General features: G+C 37.8%; 1 protein-coding gene across 15 annotated transcripts in view; it reads left to right on the forward strand.

Annotated features, from left to right (window-relative positions):
• The window catches only part of STAU2 (staufen double-stranded RNA binding protein 2), a 318,701-nt gene that overhangs the window by 176,199 nt on the left and 124,353 nt on the right, over window positions 1-18,149 (forward strand). For all 15 annotated transcript variants that reach the window (XM_059901309.1, XM_059901320.1, XM_059901308.1 and 12 more), the window contains one exon: window positions 7,885-8,192. In XM_059901309.1, coding sequence (XP_059757292.1) covers window positions 7,885-8,192 — 308 coding nt within the window. The remainder of the gene's footprint in view (window positions 1-7,884; window positions 8,193-18,149) is intronic.

The following is an 18,149-nucleotide window of genomic DNA, read 5'->3' on the forward strand; positions in this document are numbered from 1 at the left end:
TACCATAAGGTGTGACCAGATTTTTCGCTAGTTGAGACTTCACCTTCCAAGGTGATTCTGAAACTGACCTTAAAAAGGGAACTTCTAACAAATTATTTACCTGTTTGTTTTACTTTTTCATTGTATTGCTTTTATCCAGCATTTCCTTTCTTAGTTTAATTTTCAGAAGAGTTTCCCTCAAATTTTGCATTATTAATTTTTGTCTCCATTTAAATAGTTGCTTAAAAATCAGACAGGGCTAGGGACCCAAGGCCCTCCACTGGAAGACCAGATAGATAATGAGCTGTGTGGGAAGAGAGAAGTGGGGTCCCACCAAAATATCCCCGTTTCATTCATCTCAACAGCAGGGCCATGGGAAGGAGGGATTTCTAAGTTCCAAACAGCCTAGCAGCTTAAAGATCATGCAGAGGATGGATTGTCTGTCCCTCCACTCCAGGAGGATGGCCATGGTGGTCCAGTAGGTTCTTTCTTGGGTCGCATGTAGTCTCACCTAATAAATGACCTCAAGCTTCCCTGGCAAAGAACAGAATCCCAGCCATGGGGCCCACACCCCCATCAGGTTCTCCCTAACTCTCACGGAACCAGAGGTCAAGCAGCCAGAGCCTGAGGAGCCAGGGCTGCACATTAGGCACATCAGTGGTCAAAGCTGGAGCCCTCAAGGTCCTCTCTACCTTGAGGTCTCAGCACTGCTTTGTTCTAGAACCTCTGTTTTGGGAGATGCCCAGAGCAGCATAACAATGCTTTCATGTAGTTGGGTTTTTTAAACTTTTTCAAGTTGTAAAAATGGTACAGAGAGGTTGTGTGTACCCATCACTCAGCTTCTCCCAGTGGTGACATCTTACGTAATTATAGTACATTATCGAAACGAGGAAATTGACACAGGTATGATACAATGAACTAGACTTACAGACCTTACCTGGATTTTGTGAGTTTTCATATAAATGCCTTTTTAAAATCACTATCAAACTGATAAATCTTGCTGTTTTTGCTCATTCTTTTCTCAAATTTCCTGTTTTGAACCAGCAGTTTATTTTCCAGGTTTTAGGAATTTTTCAATTATAATTTTTTGAAACTTTAAAGATAAGGTTTTTTAAACAGATTAGAATGATGAGATTTTGCCACCATCAGGACACACAAGGGAAATTCAGTGAGTAGTAAATGCTAGGAGAGGTGGACTTTACTTTTACAACAGGAAAACCAGTCACATAATGTATTTGTACCTGGCTGCCACTTGAAACTTTGGACAAGAGAAGATTAAAATAAAACTCATTAAGAATCTATTTTGCCAGTAGCAACCAACTAACTTTTGAGATATCCAGTTCTAAATTGGCAGGCACACACCCTCAACAACTGGGGTGTGTTTTAAGATAATTGATGCCAATCAGGAAGCAGGACTCTGTCTTCTGAGGTAGTACTAAACAAAATGTCTGATCAGAGAAGGAATAAAATTCTGAGACATCAGCTTTCAAAACACATACAAATAATTGACTTTCTTCTTAAAATGTGGTGAGTCATCCTTGATGGTGTCTACATAGGAGCAGAGTCTACCCACATGTGTTAAATCTCAGTCCGAAGAACCCACCACCGTTTCTGCTCTTTCTTTCATTTACGAAAGTATTTTACCTCTGTGTGAATTATAACTTTTTGTTATGAAAAACTCACTGTGACAGAAGTAGACCTGAATACTGTTGGGTATTTGAGTATTTATAAACAGAACATTTAGTCCAACAGTACTGTGGCAAGAATTCAAGGTAGTTTATGGAAACAAGCAGTAAGATTTCTCTCTCAGAGCTCTGGTATAAAAAGTGACAAGTTCTTTTTATTAAGCAATAGCTATGTGTTCATTCCACAGACTTGCAGAGAAATCCCTCTTTATAGACTAATATTAACCACTTGTACCAGTGAAGTGACATTATCTTTCTTGCTCCATTGACTTGCCCTGTTGTTCTGATACCCCTGATACCACTTACTACTCATTTATGTTCTTCAGCCTCTGGGAGAGTTATGATGTTAGTGAACATCAAAAGGCCAGGTTCTGCTGCGTTTGTGTATCTATACATATGATAAGACCTTTTAAGAGATCTCAATTCAAAATGTCCCCTCCAGCTCTTCCAGTAAGAACTGGAGCTCCAGGAAAATGCTGCAGGAGGCTTTGCGTGCTGGAGGGTTTACACACCTATTTGAGAGAAGCGTAAACCTAATGGGGAAAACAAGTAAAAAGGCCACCATGGCCTGGCATTCCTTATGTGTAAGATGTCGCAGTCCCTGGCAAGTTGGGGCTTTTAAAATCCTGTATGAACGTCGTATAATCTAGGGAGATTTTGGTGAGGCAATCTCTGGAACATCTAAGAAAAACCATGATGACATTGGTCAACTGTGGAACCAATCTGGGTCAACCTCGGGCTTGGAGTTTACTTCCTGGATTAAACCTAGGAGTTTGGAACTGGCTGGACATTGCATTTTGTGCTCTTCTTGTTCTTTCAGGGGGCCATTTAATGTAATGTTTAAGTATCCAAGCTCTAGTGACAGACTACCTGGAGTTAAAGTCTAGCATTGCTAATCATACGACCTTGGCTGTGTTTTGTGACTTCTCTGTGCTTCAGTTTTTTCATCTATAATATAGAGAAATAAAAATCCATTTCATATGGTTGTTGTGGGGTTTAAATGAGATAATGCGTGTAAAGAGCTAGAATAGTGCCAGTGTTGTATCTGCGGTGTAGCCACGTACAGTGGTTTCAGATAGACAGTATTAAGATGGGAGTATTAAAGGCAAAATCAGGGACAGAAGATAGATGATGGGAGAATGGGTTCAGGACATCTTCAGATAGAGGGTAAATATAACAGATATAACAAGCCTAAGCAAGGGAATACCTTCCAAGGCCATGAGCAAAACTGAGGTCAAAGCCAACAGGAAAAAAGGCTTGGGCCTGAGGTGGTCACATGAGAGAAAGTTTATCTGTGCAGTAATCAAATAAATGTAAATTAATATAACAATGAATGTTGTAGAGTGGCAGTAATTATTTAGAACAACTAAAACCTGTTTCGACAGACGTGTAGGAAAACAGGTTTAGTCACCCATTGCTAATAGAAGTATAAATGGATATAGTTTTTCAGGAGACAGTTGAAAGTCCTTAAATATGTATATCTGAACTTACCCTTTGAATCTGCTTTTCGGTCTTTACCCTACTGAAAAGTGACTTAAATTTACAACAGGAAGAACCTAAATGAATTGTGACTGATCCAAACACTGTTACTAATATTCATGTTGAAAATCATTTGGTAGTTGACTGCATAAATCCACATGTGCCTTTACGCTCTTTCAATGGCTGTTCCATCACTTGAGCTCTGCAGAAAGGAATCTTCTTTATTCATGAAGAAAAGTCAATTCAGGCTTTACTGTAGAATAAGGGAGCCTGTACTCTGCATGAGTTCTTACACTGTGATGTAATGCCTCTCTTGAGTGTTGGGAGAGCATTTTCTTTGCTTTATAATATTGCTGTTGGCAAGCCCATTACTTCTGTATAATAGCAGTGCTGAAATAATGCTGTTAGTTTCCTTATTTCTTAAATTGAGTGTAGAATTTAGAGTCATACATTAAGTTATTTTTTAAGTAAGAATTACATATGGTGTTTGTGCAGCTAGTGAAAAAATAAAAAAATTAATAACATGACATAGCACTTAATCAAATTGGCAAATATTTTTACTTTGTTGAGATAAAATTGAAGTGTAATAAACTGCACATATGTGTACAGTTTGATCAGTGTTGACCTATGACTGTTTTTGCTACACTTCTGATACCAAATGTATAGGCATTTTTTTCCCCATACCAACCCATTCTCCAATTTTCCAGGCACTAACAGGGTGTCCTACGGTTCAGTTCTGACACTCCCCGGAATTAGCACAGACCCTGCAGATTAAGGGCTCCGCCACACAAGATGCCCCACTTCTGCCAGTCACAAGTCCCATGTTGCCACCTGTACTCCTGACCAACTGGCTATAAATTCAGGGGGTTCCCACGATTCCCTTCTCAAATTTGATAATTTGCTAGAAGAGCTCACAGAACTTGGGAAGATACTATCACTGGTTTATTAGAAAGGAATTTAAAACAAAAAGCCAGATGAAGAGGTACACAGGATGAGGTTCAAAAAGCTCTAGGGGCTTCCCTGGTGGCGCAGTGGTTGAGAATCTGCCTGCCAATGCAGGGGACACGGGTTCGAGCCCTGGTCCGGGAAGGTCCCACATGCTGCGGAGCAACTAAGCCCCTGCGCCACAATTACTGAGCCTGCGCGTCTGGAGCCTGTGCTCCACAACAAGAGAGGCCGCGATAGTGAGAGGCCCGCGCACCGCAATGAAGAGTGGCCCCCACTTGCCTCAACTAGAGAAAGTCCTCGCACAGAAACGAAGACCCAGCACAGCCAAAATAAATTTTAAAAAATATAATAATTTATATATGGGACTTCCCCGGCGGTCCAGTGCTTAGGGCTCGGCGCTTCCACCGCAGGGGCTTGGGTTCGAACCCTGGTCAGGGAACTAAGATCCCGCATGTCGCACAGCGCAGCCAAAAAAATAAAGAAATAAGTAATTTATATAGCTTAAAATAACGTATCAATCCTATTTTATGGATTTACTTTATGCCTTTGTGTTTGTTAGCTTTATATCCAGGAAAAATTTCAACAAAAAAATTTAAATAGAAAACATATGCATTGGAAAAAATACAGATGAATCTCACTAGCCAGAGGAAACTACTTTTACATTTGGCTTTAAAAATATACTTTTAGTCTTGTTTCCTATATACTTTTTTGTTAACTTGAAAAAATAAGTTAAAACATAAAAATACCACATGATCCTTTTGTTGTTTACAAAACAATATACTTTCATTAATAAGTTTAAGGCTTAAATTTTCATTATATGAATTGTTTCCTCAAACAATTCCGCATTGTTGGACATCTAATTTATCTCCTTTTCGTGCAATTAAAACAATATAGTGAAACACATTTTTTGCAATTACATCCTTATTCACATGAAGATTGATTTCCTTCACTTAGAAGCAGAATTGCTAGTTCGAAGAATACGCATTTTAGTTTTTCTGACACTAACAAACTGCTCCAAGTTGGTACAACTCCAACAGCTGTGCCAATTTCACGCTTCCATACTAATATATGCAAGTTTCTCTTGCCTATTTTGGTATTGGACATTATTATTTAAAAATCCTTGCCACTGTTCTCTGTTAGCGTCGGTAAGTGGCAAAGATTTTTTTAATAATATCTAATACCAAAATAAGAAAAAAAGTTACTTTTAGCCCCACCACCTGACATCTGGGGAGGTGAGAGGAGCTGGAGATTTGAGTTCAGTCATCAGTGGTCAGCAGTTTTATCAGTCATGCCTACATAATGGAACCACCACAAAACCCCTAAATGTGGAGGTTTGGGAACCTTCTGAGTTTTGAATACATCCACATGCCGGGAGGATCGGGCTCCCCAACTCCATGGGGACAGAAGTTTCTGTGCGCTAGAGCTTTTTTTTTTTTTTTTTTTTTTAATTTATTTATTTATGGCTGTGCTGGGTCTTCGTTTCTGTGCGAGGGCTTTCTCTAGTTGCGGCAAGTGGGGGCCACTCTTCATTGCGGTGCGCGGGCCTCTCACTGTCGCGGCCTCTCTTGTTGTGGAGCACAGGCTCCAGACGCGCAGGCTCAGTAATTGTGGCTCATGGGCCTAGTTGCTCCGCGGCATGTGGGATCTTCCCAGACCAGGGCTCGAACCCGTGTCCCCTGCATTGGCAGGCAGATTCTCAACCACTGCGCCACCAGGGAAGCCCTATAAATTATTTTTAAAAGCAACTCCTTTATGTTTAATGCCGTCAGGATGAGGTCTCCTGGAGCTCGGCTCCTTCCTGCCTCCTCCTTCCCCTGCTGCAGTTCGCACCTCCCGCTTCTTGCTTTCCTGGGCTTACTCTGCTCGGCACTGCATTTGCTCACGCTGCCATCTGCCTTCAGTCCTCTTCCTCCTTGGCCCGGTTCTCCTCATGCATTGAGACGCGCTGTCCGTACCATCTCCAGGGAGCCTCTCCTGAGCTCCTGGTGCTTCTCCTCTCCCACTCCTACTGCTCCCTAACCCACCTCTACAGAGGCACTTACCACATTATGTTATTTATCCCTTGCATTTTCCTCTCCTGAGAGACTGAGCGTGACTTGAGGTCAGGACAGTATTGGTTAGCTCAGTGCCTGGAACCGAGTAGTCAGAGCTTAACTGGTGTCCGTGTGTGTGTGTGTGTGTGTGTGTGTGTGTACAATAGAAATAAAGATATGATGGGATCAAACAGGCCAGAGTATTGGAAGAAGTGTGAATATATTTGCATGCTGGGAGCATGGGTTCTGCATGAATATTTCAGTAGGATGGAGAGGTGAGGAGGAGCCAGGGCACTGAGGGCTTCATATGTCATCCTAAGAAGTTTAGATTTTATAGTATAAGTGGTGGGGAGCCAGTGAAGACTTTAAAGTAAGAGAAGGGCTAGTCTTAGCATTTCCCAGTGTTAGATATTATTAATATTATGTGAAAAGCCTGGATAGAAAATAAATTTGGGAAATCCTGGGTTAAACCAAGTTGAATAGATTTCTGTTCTTCTGGACTTCTCACTTTTTACTGTGCTAATGTGCATTTTTAATCCTCCAAAAGGGATGTTTCTGGGTGATATAATTTTCATTATTTCCCTGATTTATTTATCATGGAACCCTTATACTGGGGGACTGTGTTATAGAACACATTTTGGGAAATGGACACTGGGGAGACTAGCAGCGCTGAAGCTTTCAGTGATTGTTAAAGTAACCCTGGCCAGAAACACTGAGGGCTTGAATCAGGAGGTTCGTGGTGGGAAAGGGAGAGGCAGGACCAAGGGAATTAAGTTGCGTCTCTCAGAGCACGTTCTCCAAAGGTGGTGATTTATCAGTAATTTTAAAAGATAATATCATGATTTGAGAGTCGTTAATATCTGATCCAAAGATATTAGAACAAGCAGTGTGAAATGTGGTTTGAAACCTCTCTGAGACAAATGGTAGTCAAAGGAAAGTGCTGCTTTTATATGTTTACAACCCTGCCAACTGATGACACAGCCCCAGGCTCACTCCTCTTGATATTAGAACCTGTGTGTGGCCTGGCTTGAGCTATTGCACTTGGTGATGATGGGGCAAATTCTAGACTGCACACGGTAGCTACTTGTTTGTGGGTGACTCAACGATGGTTGCCAGGAGTCTAGGTTGGGCAGCTGAGCAGATGGGTGGTGGTATCATGATGAGATAAGCCACATAGGAGACGGTTTGCGGGAGGAGATGCTCTGTCGCTTTTTGACGTGTTCATGAGATAGAGTTGACGGTGGGACATAGGAGAACACCCGTAGGCCGTCGGATATATGAGTTGGTTCCTCAGATGGTTTGGACTGACCCAGCCTTCATTTTTACCCACTGTGTCTCAGTTGCTGCATATGTTAGGGATTTTGCAGCAAAATCCATGTTAGGGATCTCTTTTATGAGATCATAAAAGATTAAGTTGCAGGGTGAAGACCCTGCACATTCCTAATCTTATCCCGTGTTGCACTTCTACACACCAGTTACCTGTCTTCCTCCACAGCTTCCCTACCACACACACTTTCCCCTGAAGTCACTTTTGTGGCTTGTTTATACTAATGGTTTTAGGAATATTGAAACATACATTATTCACCTCCAAATCGGAGACTGCCGTTGCCCCTGCAAGCGTGGGGAAGACGCTTGCTTAACAGCGTTTCTCACTGCTCGGTCACTGTGTCAAGTGAAATCCTTGAGTTAATAATGCTATAACATGTTTCTGTTCCACTTATTTTACGTGTAATAACAATGTTCCTTTATTTTACTTGTAGCTCCAAAAGGAATTCTTCATTTGTCTCCTGATGTTTATCAAGAGATGGAAGCCAGCCGCCACAAAGTAATCTCTGGCACTACTCTAGGCTATTTGTCACCCAAAGATATGAACCAACCCTCAAGCTCTTTCTTCAGTATATCTCCCACATCGAGTAGTTCAGCTACAATTGCCAGGGAACTCCTTATGAATGGAACATCTCCTACAGCTGAAGCCATAGGTTTAAAAGGAAGTTCTCCTACTCCCCCTTGTTCTCCAGTACAACCTTCAAAACAGCTGGAATATTTAGCAAGGATTCAAGGCTTTCAGGTATGAATTAAAAGCAAAAACAAAAACAAGAAAACAAAACAATTCATTAGCCCCAAATCCTTCATCTCTGTCCATCAGAAAGCTCATTCCTGCCTGCTATTGTGACTCCTTTGCCACTTACATTGTAAATTGTTAGGAACACAGAGGACAGAAAAACGAGTCATGTGCACATGCCTCACTTTAAAGATTTTTCATTCTCTCCAGTAATTCTTTTGCTGCCTGGCTCTCCTCCATATTCCTTCTTCTTCTGTTTTTGTTTTTGTTTTTTTTTTAAACACTTTCCATTCTCTGTTCTGTGTTCTGCTTGGGTGCATCTATTCCCTCACTCTCCTCCCCAAACAAAAATTCTGCCTTCATACATTTGGTATTAGTATTTAGCCCTAAGTCCTCCCTCATTTTACAGTAGGGTTTTTTCTAATGATGATTTTACTTTCGTAGCAGTTTTGAATTTGGCATTCTATTGCTAGTAATGATTCAGGTATACCACTAAGGTACAACATCCTAGAAGTCTATTATCTTAGGAGTTAATTAAACATGGTATTAGAACAGTGATAAATGCTTTCTAGTTGTCTGAGGCATAAAAACATGTATCGTTTTACTAGATCGTGTTTTGAACCATCTAGGGTAGCACCTACCTTAGATGGTACCAACAAGTCTGTCTCACCGGGCAGTCTAAATCTAGCTTATAGTCCGCTTGTTGTGTATATAAATTTGGGGCCGGAAACCGTTTCCCCCCCGTTTAGTCAGTGTTCCCTTTTGAAAAAAAAACCAACAATCCTTTAAGAGTAGAACTTTTTAAAGAATTGTTAACTCTAGGAAGAGGAAATACCTGTGTTCTGACTTCTTAGTTGCCTTGAAAATCCTGTACTGAACTGTAATCGCTCACTTGACTGGGTGAACAGCAGCGTGCTTGTGTGTAGAAAGAGCGGAGTGCTCCCTCAGATTTCATTATTTTCACCCCCCTTTCCATCTTAGTCTTACTCCTGAAGACCAAAAACTGTAATTTCCTTTAGAAATGCTCTAGAAGATCTGTATTGTGTAGAATGATAATGTATTTATAAAAATTTTACAAATTTAGATATAAGAGAGAAGATCATGTGTTTTAGGGGGTATTTTGCATGTTTTTTTGTTTCTCATCGCAGAAACCTGATTCTTTCAAATCTATTGCCAGGTAGTCGTGAGTGTTTTTACTTAGACTATTAATATGAAATCTAAAAAGCTGTTACCAGTTTTTGGCTCTGTCATCTGAAATTTTAAACATAAAATTTTAGAACTGTTTTCGTTGTTTACCTTAAGAATAACAATAAATCACTGTTTAAAATAAAAGGACCTTGATTCACACAGTTAAAGTACTGGGAAAAAAAACTAAGCAATTTTTAGTTCTATCTATAATCTGCGTAGGGTGAACTAGAAATAAACTGTGATGAAAAGGAATTCACTGTTTATTTACAAATCTAGTCATTTAGAAATGTCTGAAAGTAACACTGCATTTGCATTTTTATAGAAACAAAGCACAAATTGCATTCAAGCTCTGAACTGAATTTTTGGTTGGAGATATTACTCTGGTAGATGTAATTTTGCTGCCAGAAGAACTACTTAAATTTTTAAATTTGTATTTATTTGTTAATTCTTAGCAATGACAACAACTATAATTTTAAAATACCTTTACTTTAGTCAAAATGTAGAATCTATTTCTCCTATATTTGGGCTGACTACTCAGACCTTTTTTTTTTTTTTTTTTTTTTAAAGCTTATGCTGAGATAATACACTCTTATCTATGGACACGTTAAACATTTCCAAATTTTTTGTGTACGGTGATTTTTACATACTAATGAAGATAAGCAGATGGTTTTAAAACATTACTGTGCTGCTTTGGTCAAATGAGCTTGGTGTTGCTATGAAATATCGTTTTGCTGACGGGCTGCAGCCTGCAGTGTGTGGTGAACAGACTGTGGGAAACGGCTTCCCTCCCCGTCAGGTGCCCGGCACGTCCTCATGATGTCACAGTAGAAGAGTCTTTGTGGTTAAGAGTTTTAAAGCCTCCTTCTTTATAGGTAACTTTCTCAGGTATATTTACCTGGTAGAAAAACATGTAGATTGTTTCTATTTCTTAAATGTTTTAATTGGACTGTAGTTTAGAAATTATAGGGCCAGCTTGTTATGGATGACATGCTGTTATGTTATTTTCATTTCTGGAATTTAAAAACAATAAATTCTTTTTCTGTATTTCTAGGTTAGTACTTTTAAAATTTTGTTACTGTACACTGAATAGATATTATTGCTTATTGAATATTGTATATAAACCCTTCTCTGGCCTTCCGTGCCCACTGACATTTGATTTAAGCCTACCAGAGCCATTGTATGTGACAGCTATATTGTATTACAAAGTAAAAAAATATATTAGTGTACTGAAAACTACGTTGTTTTAACTTTTAAATTTTTTTCATTAATTGAAATTTATAAGTTACAAAAAGCTTATTTGCTCATCAGAATGTAGGTATTAAACTCACATCCTTTTGCTTAAATCTACAGAATAATTTATTATACAATTAAAGTTATTATTAATAAAGCTGACTTCATAGGTCAGAATATGACTGAACACTTGCACATCCTCAGTAATTCTTTTATCCTTTCTTGGGCTCACCTAAAGTTTTTAATCACATTTTAGATGCAAGCCTTTGGATCTCTATCATAAATGAATATTTATTTTTTGAATTTTCATTGAGTACATTTTTATTATCTTCTTTTAAAACCTGAATGTTCTTATTGATTTATTATTTTTTAGAAGAAGAAAGTTTTATATCAGTAGTTCTGTGAACCTCAGACTTTGTCCAGCCCAGTTAGTATGCTTCTATAACTTCTATGCATTTCATAAAAATTCATTTAAAATGTAGTTATACCATGGTGTTCAGGGTTCCTTGGTGTGTACCTTGATACCCTTTAATTACAATGCCAAAATATTTCAAAATCATTCAGCTTTTTAAAGAAAATTGTTATAGAGACATTTTTGAAATGCTCTGCTTTTGAGCTGAAGCAGAAGACTGTTTTGTTGTGTTATAATTTACATTATTCTAAGTTTTTCCATCTTTAATATGCTTTTCCATACAATCATATTAGAAATCTCTCTGTATAATTAACTATAAGCAGTTTCATTGTTTAAATGAGTCATTAGAAAATGATTAGATTGGAAATTAAAATGAATTATTTTAGTAAATTACCCTTGACAGATGGATTTAATTTTAATCTTTTAGTCTGTACCCTTCCTTGTGATTATCGTCCAGTGAACAGTGTTGTTTTTAAAACCTTCAGAGTAAAATGTGATAAACTAGATTTGTTTTTCTCACATAAAGAATGTAAAGAAGCCCTTAGTTGGTGTCTTAGTTAAACCATAATTCGTTTATTTTATAAAAACCAAGGAGTGTTTTATAGGGGAGCTTTTCATTATTGTGAGTTTTATGATGCTGGTGCCATTTTTAGCAAGATGAGAATGTCAGTAGAAGGCTTAGAAATATCTATTTAATTAAAAACTTCCTTTTCAAATACAATTCAAACGTAATACATTTCAACTATAATAATATATCTCCTTTTTTGAAGTTTAGTATGATTATAGCAGACTTCTTTTATGGTTATGAGCTTCTTTTAAATATTTATTTTTGACATGTATGACACATAGCATATTTTAACAATACGACCTTAGTACAGATTACACTGAGCTGGGGGACATGGGGAGTGTCCCAATTTGAGAATCAACCTTTTTCCTTTCTCTTTTTTCTTATTTTCCCTATACCTCACTTTTTGTAATCCATATATTTATAATCAAAGTGGCTATTTGCAGCTTGTTTTTTTGAAGAGTAAGGGATCCATTTTTTTTTAAAGACCAGTTTAAGTAAACTTTTGTAGATTTCTAATAGGAAAATATGGAGAAAGAAATCATGCATATACATATACTCTTCCACTTAGAAATATGTTTTTCCCCCGTTTCTAATTTGTCCTTGAAACATAACTCACCGTGTCACTTCTGAGCCCAAATTTTCGTCTACACTGTTACACAATGTATAAAGTGATGAGAAATTACTCAGAGTACAATGAGCAAAATATATATGGGTTTAGCATGGGGTCAAGAGATTCTGCTCTGATTTATAGTTACTTCTTAAAAAGCCCTCTTGGATTTAGCCTCTGCTGCTTTTCCAAGACCTTGGAGAAATTGGAAGAATTCTCCTGAAGGCTTGGTTTTCCTGTAGGGACCCTAAAACTCATGTTTGTTCTTCAAATGGGCAGCCTGCGTTCATGCAAACTGACTTATTGTCTGGTTTCTTTAGGCCTCGATATACTTGGCCAAACCCTCAAGGGTACGTAGACTGCATATCGCATAACCATACTTCATAAAAACCAGTAGAATTATAGGTCACCTTTTACTTCGCTGAAATTTCCAACTCTTTAGAGAAAAATATTACATTTGAAGAAAGAAATCCTGATCCATATGAAAACATACTGTGATGAGTAACAGTAACACAAATAAGAATCAATCAGGCTTCAAGTAAACAGTCCATTATTACTGCATAAACTATTCAGGACTAACTAACTCCACCCTAAATCACTGCAGAATGTAATCAGAAAGACAAAGATACTCATTTTGAGCCTTGATATGCCAGCACATACATAGTAAGACACATATTTCAAAGAAAGAGTAACATACAAACACAAAAGAGCTGTCCTAACACAGTGACTTTGATGTGGATGTGAAATGAGCCGCTGAGGTGCAGAAAAAAATAGTTGCCATTATGTGTCATCCCCAAGTAGAAATATCTGTGTCCTTTTCTGTTTGTATCGGAAGAGATTTCAAGTCAGCATGAGAATTCTATTTGGAATTATTCGAAAACCAATAATCAATTATTTCTTCAATCAATTTGAAGAAGAGGAAATTATTTTTCATCTAAAGGTGAATTTCATTTCCTTTTGCTAGAAAAGGTTGGCAATGATGTGATTTTTACTTAGTAACGTAAGATTAATTGTAGTACCCATCAGGTACATGTCAGTACATGTCAGGCTGGTATCTATATACCTATGTTCATTCTAAGTCATGTTGAAATTATCTACTTCCCTCTCTCCAGCATTCAGCTATGGCTGAGATTTTTTTTTCATGAATGACAGCATCTAAAATTTCAGCTATATTGTTCTCTTCTCACCCAGGACAACTCTTGAGAAAGAGAACAGTATGTGGAATACTGCATGTAAAAGATTTCTGCACACGGAAAAAAACTACTCTGACATACCAGGGGCATTAGGAGATATATGAGTAAACAGGGAAACGAAACTAACATTTATTGACTGCCTCGTTATGTATCAGGTAGTGAAGGAGGCATTACATACATTATTTTGTGACGCAGCAGAAGTGCCTGGTACATTTTTGCTTCTTGCTTACAAATCTTTATTTAATTTTAAATCCAGCTATTGTATAGTGTTCGAAGCCTGATCCCTGAAGGTAGGACTAGTGTTTGTGGTAGTCCGTGGTCTTCTGGGTATTGTTTTGGTTTAGTCATAGATTTCATTAATAAATTTATTTATGCCCTCCACTAGGTACACAACTGAGCCTGAGTCATTTAAGAATTCTCTTTTGAGCCGGAAGGAACTTTAGTTTTTACTCAAAGATATAACTTTATGATGTAAATACACATTTGAGGGACTACAGAAGTAAAACATCCTATTAGTAATGCAGTTTACTCATTTCCACATAGAGAATTATTAGTTAATTTTAAACCCTTATAGATTTTAGGTTCAGGAAAGTTCTGGCGCCTTGACATGGTCATATCAAAAAGCAGATACAACTGTCAGAGATAAGAGATATTTGAAAAACTTTTAAAATGTTTTTTATCTGTAGTATTGTCATTTTTTTAAGTATAAGAAAAGTTCAGAATCAAGTCCTATAGTGGAACATTTGAGAAAACAAGGACTACAGCTGGAAAAGGATACACAGTTCACAGCTTCAGAAACTCTTATTAAGAGAAAAATAGTGCATTAAGAATAGTTTTCAGTCATTTCAGTATGTACGTGAAGAATTGGATGGATATGAAGTTAATCTGGCTATAGAATATCATCTCATACTGGAGATGAATGAATACTGGAATTGATTTAGCTGAACAACAGGAACTGGAACGTTTGTTTATTCACTCTGGGCAGATACTTAATACATACCTACACGTGCCAGGTAGCATACCAGACAGTGGGCACAGGAAGAGTTACGGTCAAGTTGGAGACAGACAGACAGGAAAATAAAACCAATATACAGAAGAGTGGCCGCTATTACAGTTGAGTCTGGTCTCCAGGGATCAGTGTTTGAACATTACACAAAAATTTAATTAAAAAAAAATTAAATATTTGTAGCATGCTGCAGGAAATAACGTAGGTAATGCCTGCCCCACGTAATAAGTGTCATCACTTGAGGTATGATTAGCCATGCCAAGAATCATGTATGGGAATGAAGAGCTCTGACTGAAGGAATTAAGAAGAATTCATAGCAGAGGGACATTTGAATAAGCTTTAAGAAGTACATAGACTTTTAAGGTGAATAAGAAGAAAAGAAATTGCAGGCAGAAGCAGCTGAGTACTAAAGGCAAAAGGGCACGGTGTTTTAGAAAATGCTTAAGAGTTCAAAGTGGAAGTGGTTGGCAAGTAGGCTGAAAAGACGTGTGTTGCTGAGAATTTGAATTTAGCTGTTAGGCAGAGACCACCAACTTCTTTTTTAAAGGGTAGTGACAGTGGTTTTGTATTTTAGAAAGATAATTCTGTAAGCATGTGGAGGAGGAACTAGACAAAAAAGAGATTGGTAGCAGAAAGACCAATTAGAGTGACTTTGCATGAATCCAGTAGAGAAATAGCAAAGATTGAATTAAGCAAAGCTAATGGTCGTTGAGGAGTGGGGCTGAGGTGCAGGCGTCCACGGTACAGTTGAGAGAATTAAATGATCTCGGCTGCTAACTTCTGTGAGGATGCTTTCACTGTCCTGGTCAGGATGGAAGCTACATTTAAATAGTGTTGAAGAGTAATTAGAGACTCTTTGAGGATGAATTGACCATTCATTTCAAGAATTTGAGAATGAAGTAAAGTAGGAAGGTAATACGAATGTTTTAGGAAAGGTTTTATTTTTAGTATGAATGTGATGAATAAACTTAGAGGAGGTTAATGAGTTCCATTTTAAACATGGCGAATTTGAGTTTCCTGTGGGACTTTCAAAGGCAGTTGTCCAGTAGGCATTCATCAGTGGGTCTGGTGATCAGCAAGAGAGCATAGGACACAGAGATTGGGGAGTCATCGATGTACAGATGTAATTGAAGCCATAAAAGTAGTAAAGATTGACCAGGGAAAGTGGGTAAAGGCCTAGGAAGAGATTCCTGATGAATACTAACAATGTAAGGGATTCATTCATTCATTACGTCAACCAAAGTATATTGAGCACCTGCCATGGGCCAGGTGCACTTTTTGCACTGAGGATATAGCATAAATGACAGTCAAGGGTTCTGCCCTCATGAAGCTGACATTAGGATGGGATTGTTGGGGGTGGGATGTGGAGTGTGGCCAGGGGGAAGGGGGAAGTGGAAGGACAGACAATCACATCTGAACACATGTGATAAATTCAAATGGTTAGTCTCCTAAGGTAACAATTACTTGGAAATTAATTGGGAGATTAATTATGATTATTTATGAGAAGTATGAGCAATGACTTAGTATCTCCAAGTGTTGTATCAGATAACTATGCTTTTGAAATGCTTTGATCAACCTTATTGAGGTATAATTTACATACAATAAAGCACACCCATTTTAGTTATACAGTTTGATGAGTTTTGAAAAATGTATACCACCATGTAACTACAACCACAGTCAAGATGGGAATATTTCTATTACTGTAAAATACTCCCTGGTGCCTCTTTGTAGCCTGTTTTCCTCACCTCTCTGTGGCTCTGGGCAACCAGTATATCTTTTTTGTCACAAAGATTAGTTGTGCCTAAAATTTCATAAAAATTGAATCATCCAGCATGAACAGTTTCGTTTCTAGCTTCTTTCACTGGCTGTAATGTTTTTGAGATTGTCCATGTTGTATATATCAGTAGTTTGTTCCTTTGTATTGCTAAGTACTAGTCCATTGTATGATGTACACCACAAATTATTTATCATTTTATCTGCTGATGGACATTTGAGTTGTTTTCAGTTTGGGGCTATTATGAATAAAGCTGTTTGTGAACATTCATGTACAAGATTTTGTGCAGACATGTTTCCAGTTCTCTTGGAAAAATACCTCAGAGTGAAATTCCTGGGTCACATGGTAAGTATACATAGAAGCTTACAAGAAACTATCAGATTCTTTTTCAGTGTGTTGTATCATATTACATTCCTACCAGCGCTGTATGAGGGTTCCATACATTGATATGATCAGTTTTATTCTGTGAAGGGTACAGTGGTATCTCACTGATATTTTAATTTGTATTTCCCTGATGACCAATAATATGCACTTCTTTTCTTGTGCTTGTTGGCCAATTATATATCTTTGTGAAATTTCCACATCTTTTCCCCAGTTTCTGGTTGTGATTTTTTAAAATTATTGCATCATCAGAGTTCTTTATACATTCTGGATACAAGCCCTTTCTGTTGCAGATATTATCTCCCCGCCTGTGACTTTTCTTTTCATTATCTTAATGGCATCTTTTGTAAAGTGGAAAAGAAGATTTCAATTTTGATGAAGTTCAAGTTTACATTTTTTTTTCCCCAGAAACTGCACCTTTTTGGTCCTATCTGAGGAATTTTTGACTACCCCCAGGTTGCAAAGATTTTCTCTGATTTTTTTCTATACATTTTGTAGTTTGTGCTTTTATGTTTAATGCTGATATCTATTTAATTTTTTGTGTATGGTATGGGTGAGACTTGAAGCCTATTTTTCCTGTAGGATAACCAGTTGTTTCTGCACCATATATGTAATGTGTTGTTTTACTCTAGCTGCTATTAAGCTATTCTGTTCATCTTTGGTTTCACCAGTTTGGCTGTGCTATGTCTAGGATTGTTTTTAATCCTGCTTGGGATTCATTTAGCTTCTTAGATTAAGATGATGTTTCTCACTAGTTTCGAAAAGTTTTTGGCTAGTTTTTTCAAAAAATTTTTTTGGCCCTTTTCTCTTTCCTCTCCTTTTGGGACTCCAATTACATGTATGTTGGGCCTCTTGATATTGTCCTTCAGGTCTTCGAGACTCTGTTTATTTTTCTCCATCTTTGGATTGTGTAACTTCCGTTGATCTATTTTCAGATTTACTGACTACTTTCTCTGTCCTCTCCAATTTGCTGTTGAGCCCATGTAATAAATTTTTCACTTCAGTTATTATATTGTTTTAATCTAATGTTTCTATTTGGTTCTTCTTTTTTTTTTTTTTTTCTGTTTCTTTGTTGTGATTCCATCTCCGTATAGTCATTGACAACACATTTTTAAAAATTATTTGAACATCTTTATAATAGCTGCTTTGAAGTCTTTGTCATCTAAACCCAACATCTGGGCCCATTAGGAGTCAGTTTCCTATTGACCACCTTATTTATGAATATGCTTCATTTCCATTTCTATGCATGTCTGTAATTTTTGTTTGAAAAATGGACATTGTGGATAATATGTTATAGCAACTCTGGATCATCTTTTCTTTTGTAGATTATTGTTTTTCTTTTTGTTTTTGGTCTAGTATTCAGCTAAGTTGCCTGGACTAAAATTTCAAGCTTTGCCTCCACCGTGGTGATATCCCTCAGCTGACATTTCCACTTAGTTTTTTCAGCTTCCAACTGCAGCCTTTCCTCTTGCAGTCTTTCTGTGCCTACCTAATTATTTGGGCACATTTAGGCTCAGATTTTGGAGCTCACCCTTTGCATTTCCTAGCTTCTAGCATTCCCCCCACAACCCCCAATTTTCAGCTGATCTGCCAGCCCATGTCCT

The sequence above is a fragment of the Balaenoptera ricei genome, chromosome 17 (genome assembly GCF_028023285.1).
Source record: "Balaenoptera ricei isolate mBalRic1 chromosome 17, mBalRic1.hap2, whole genome shotgun sequence".
Classification (NCBI taxonomy): Eukaryota; Metazoa; Chordata; class Mammalia; order Artiodactyla; family Balaenopteridae; genus Balaenoptera; species Balaenoptera ricei.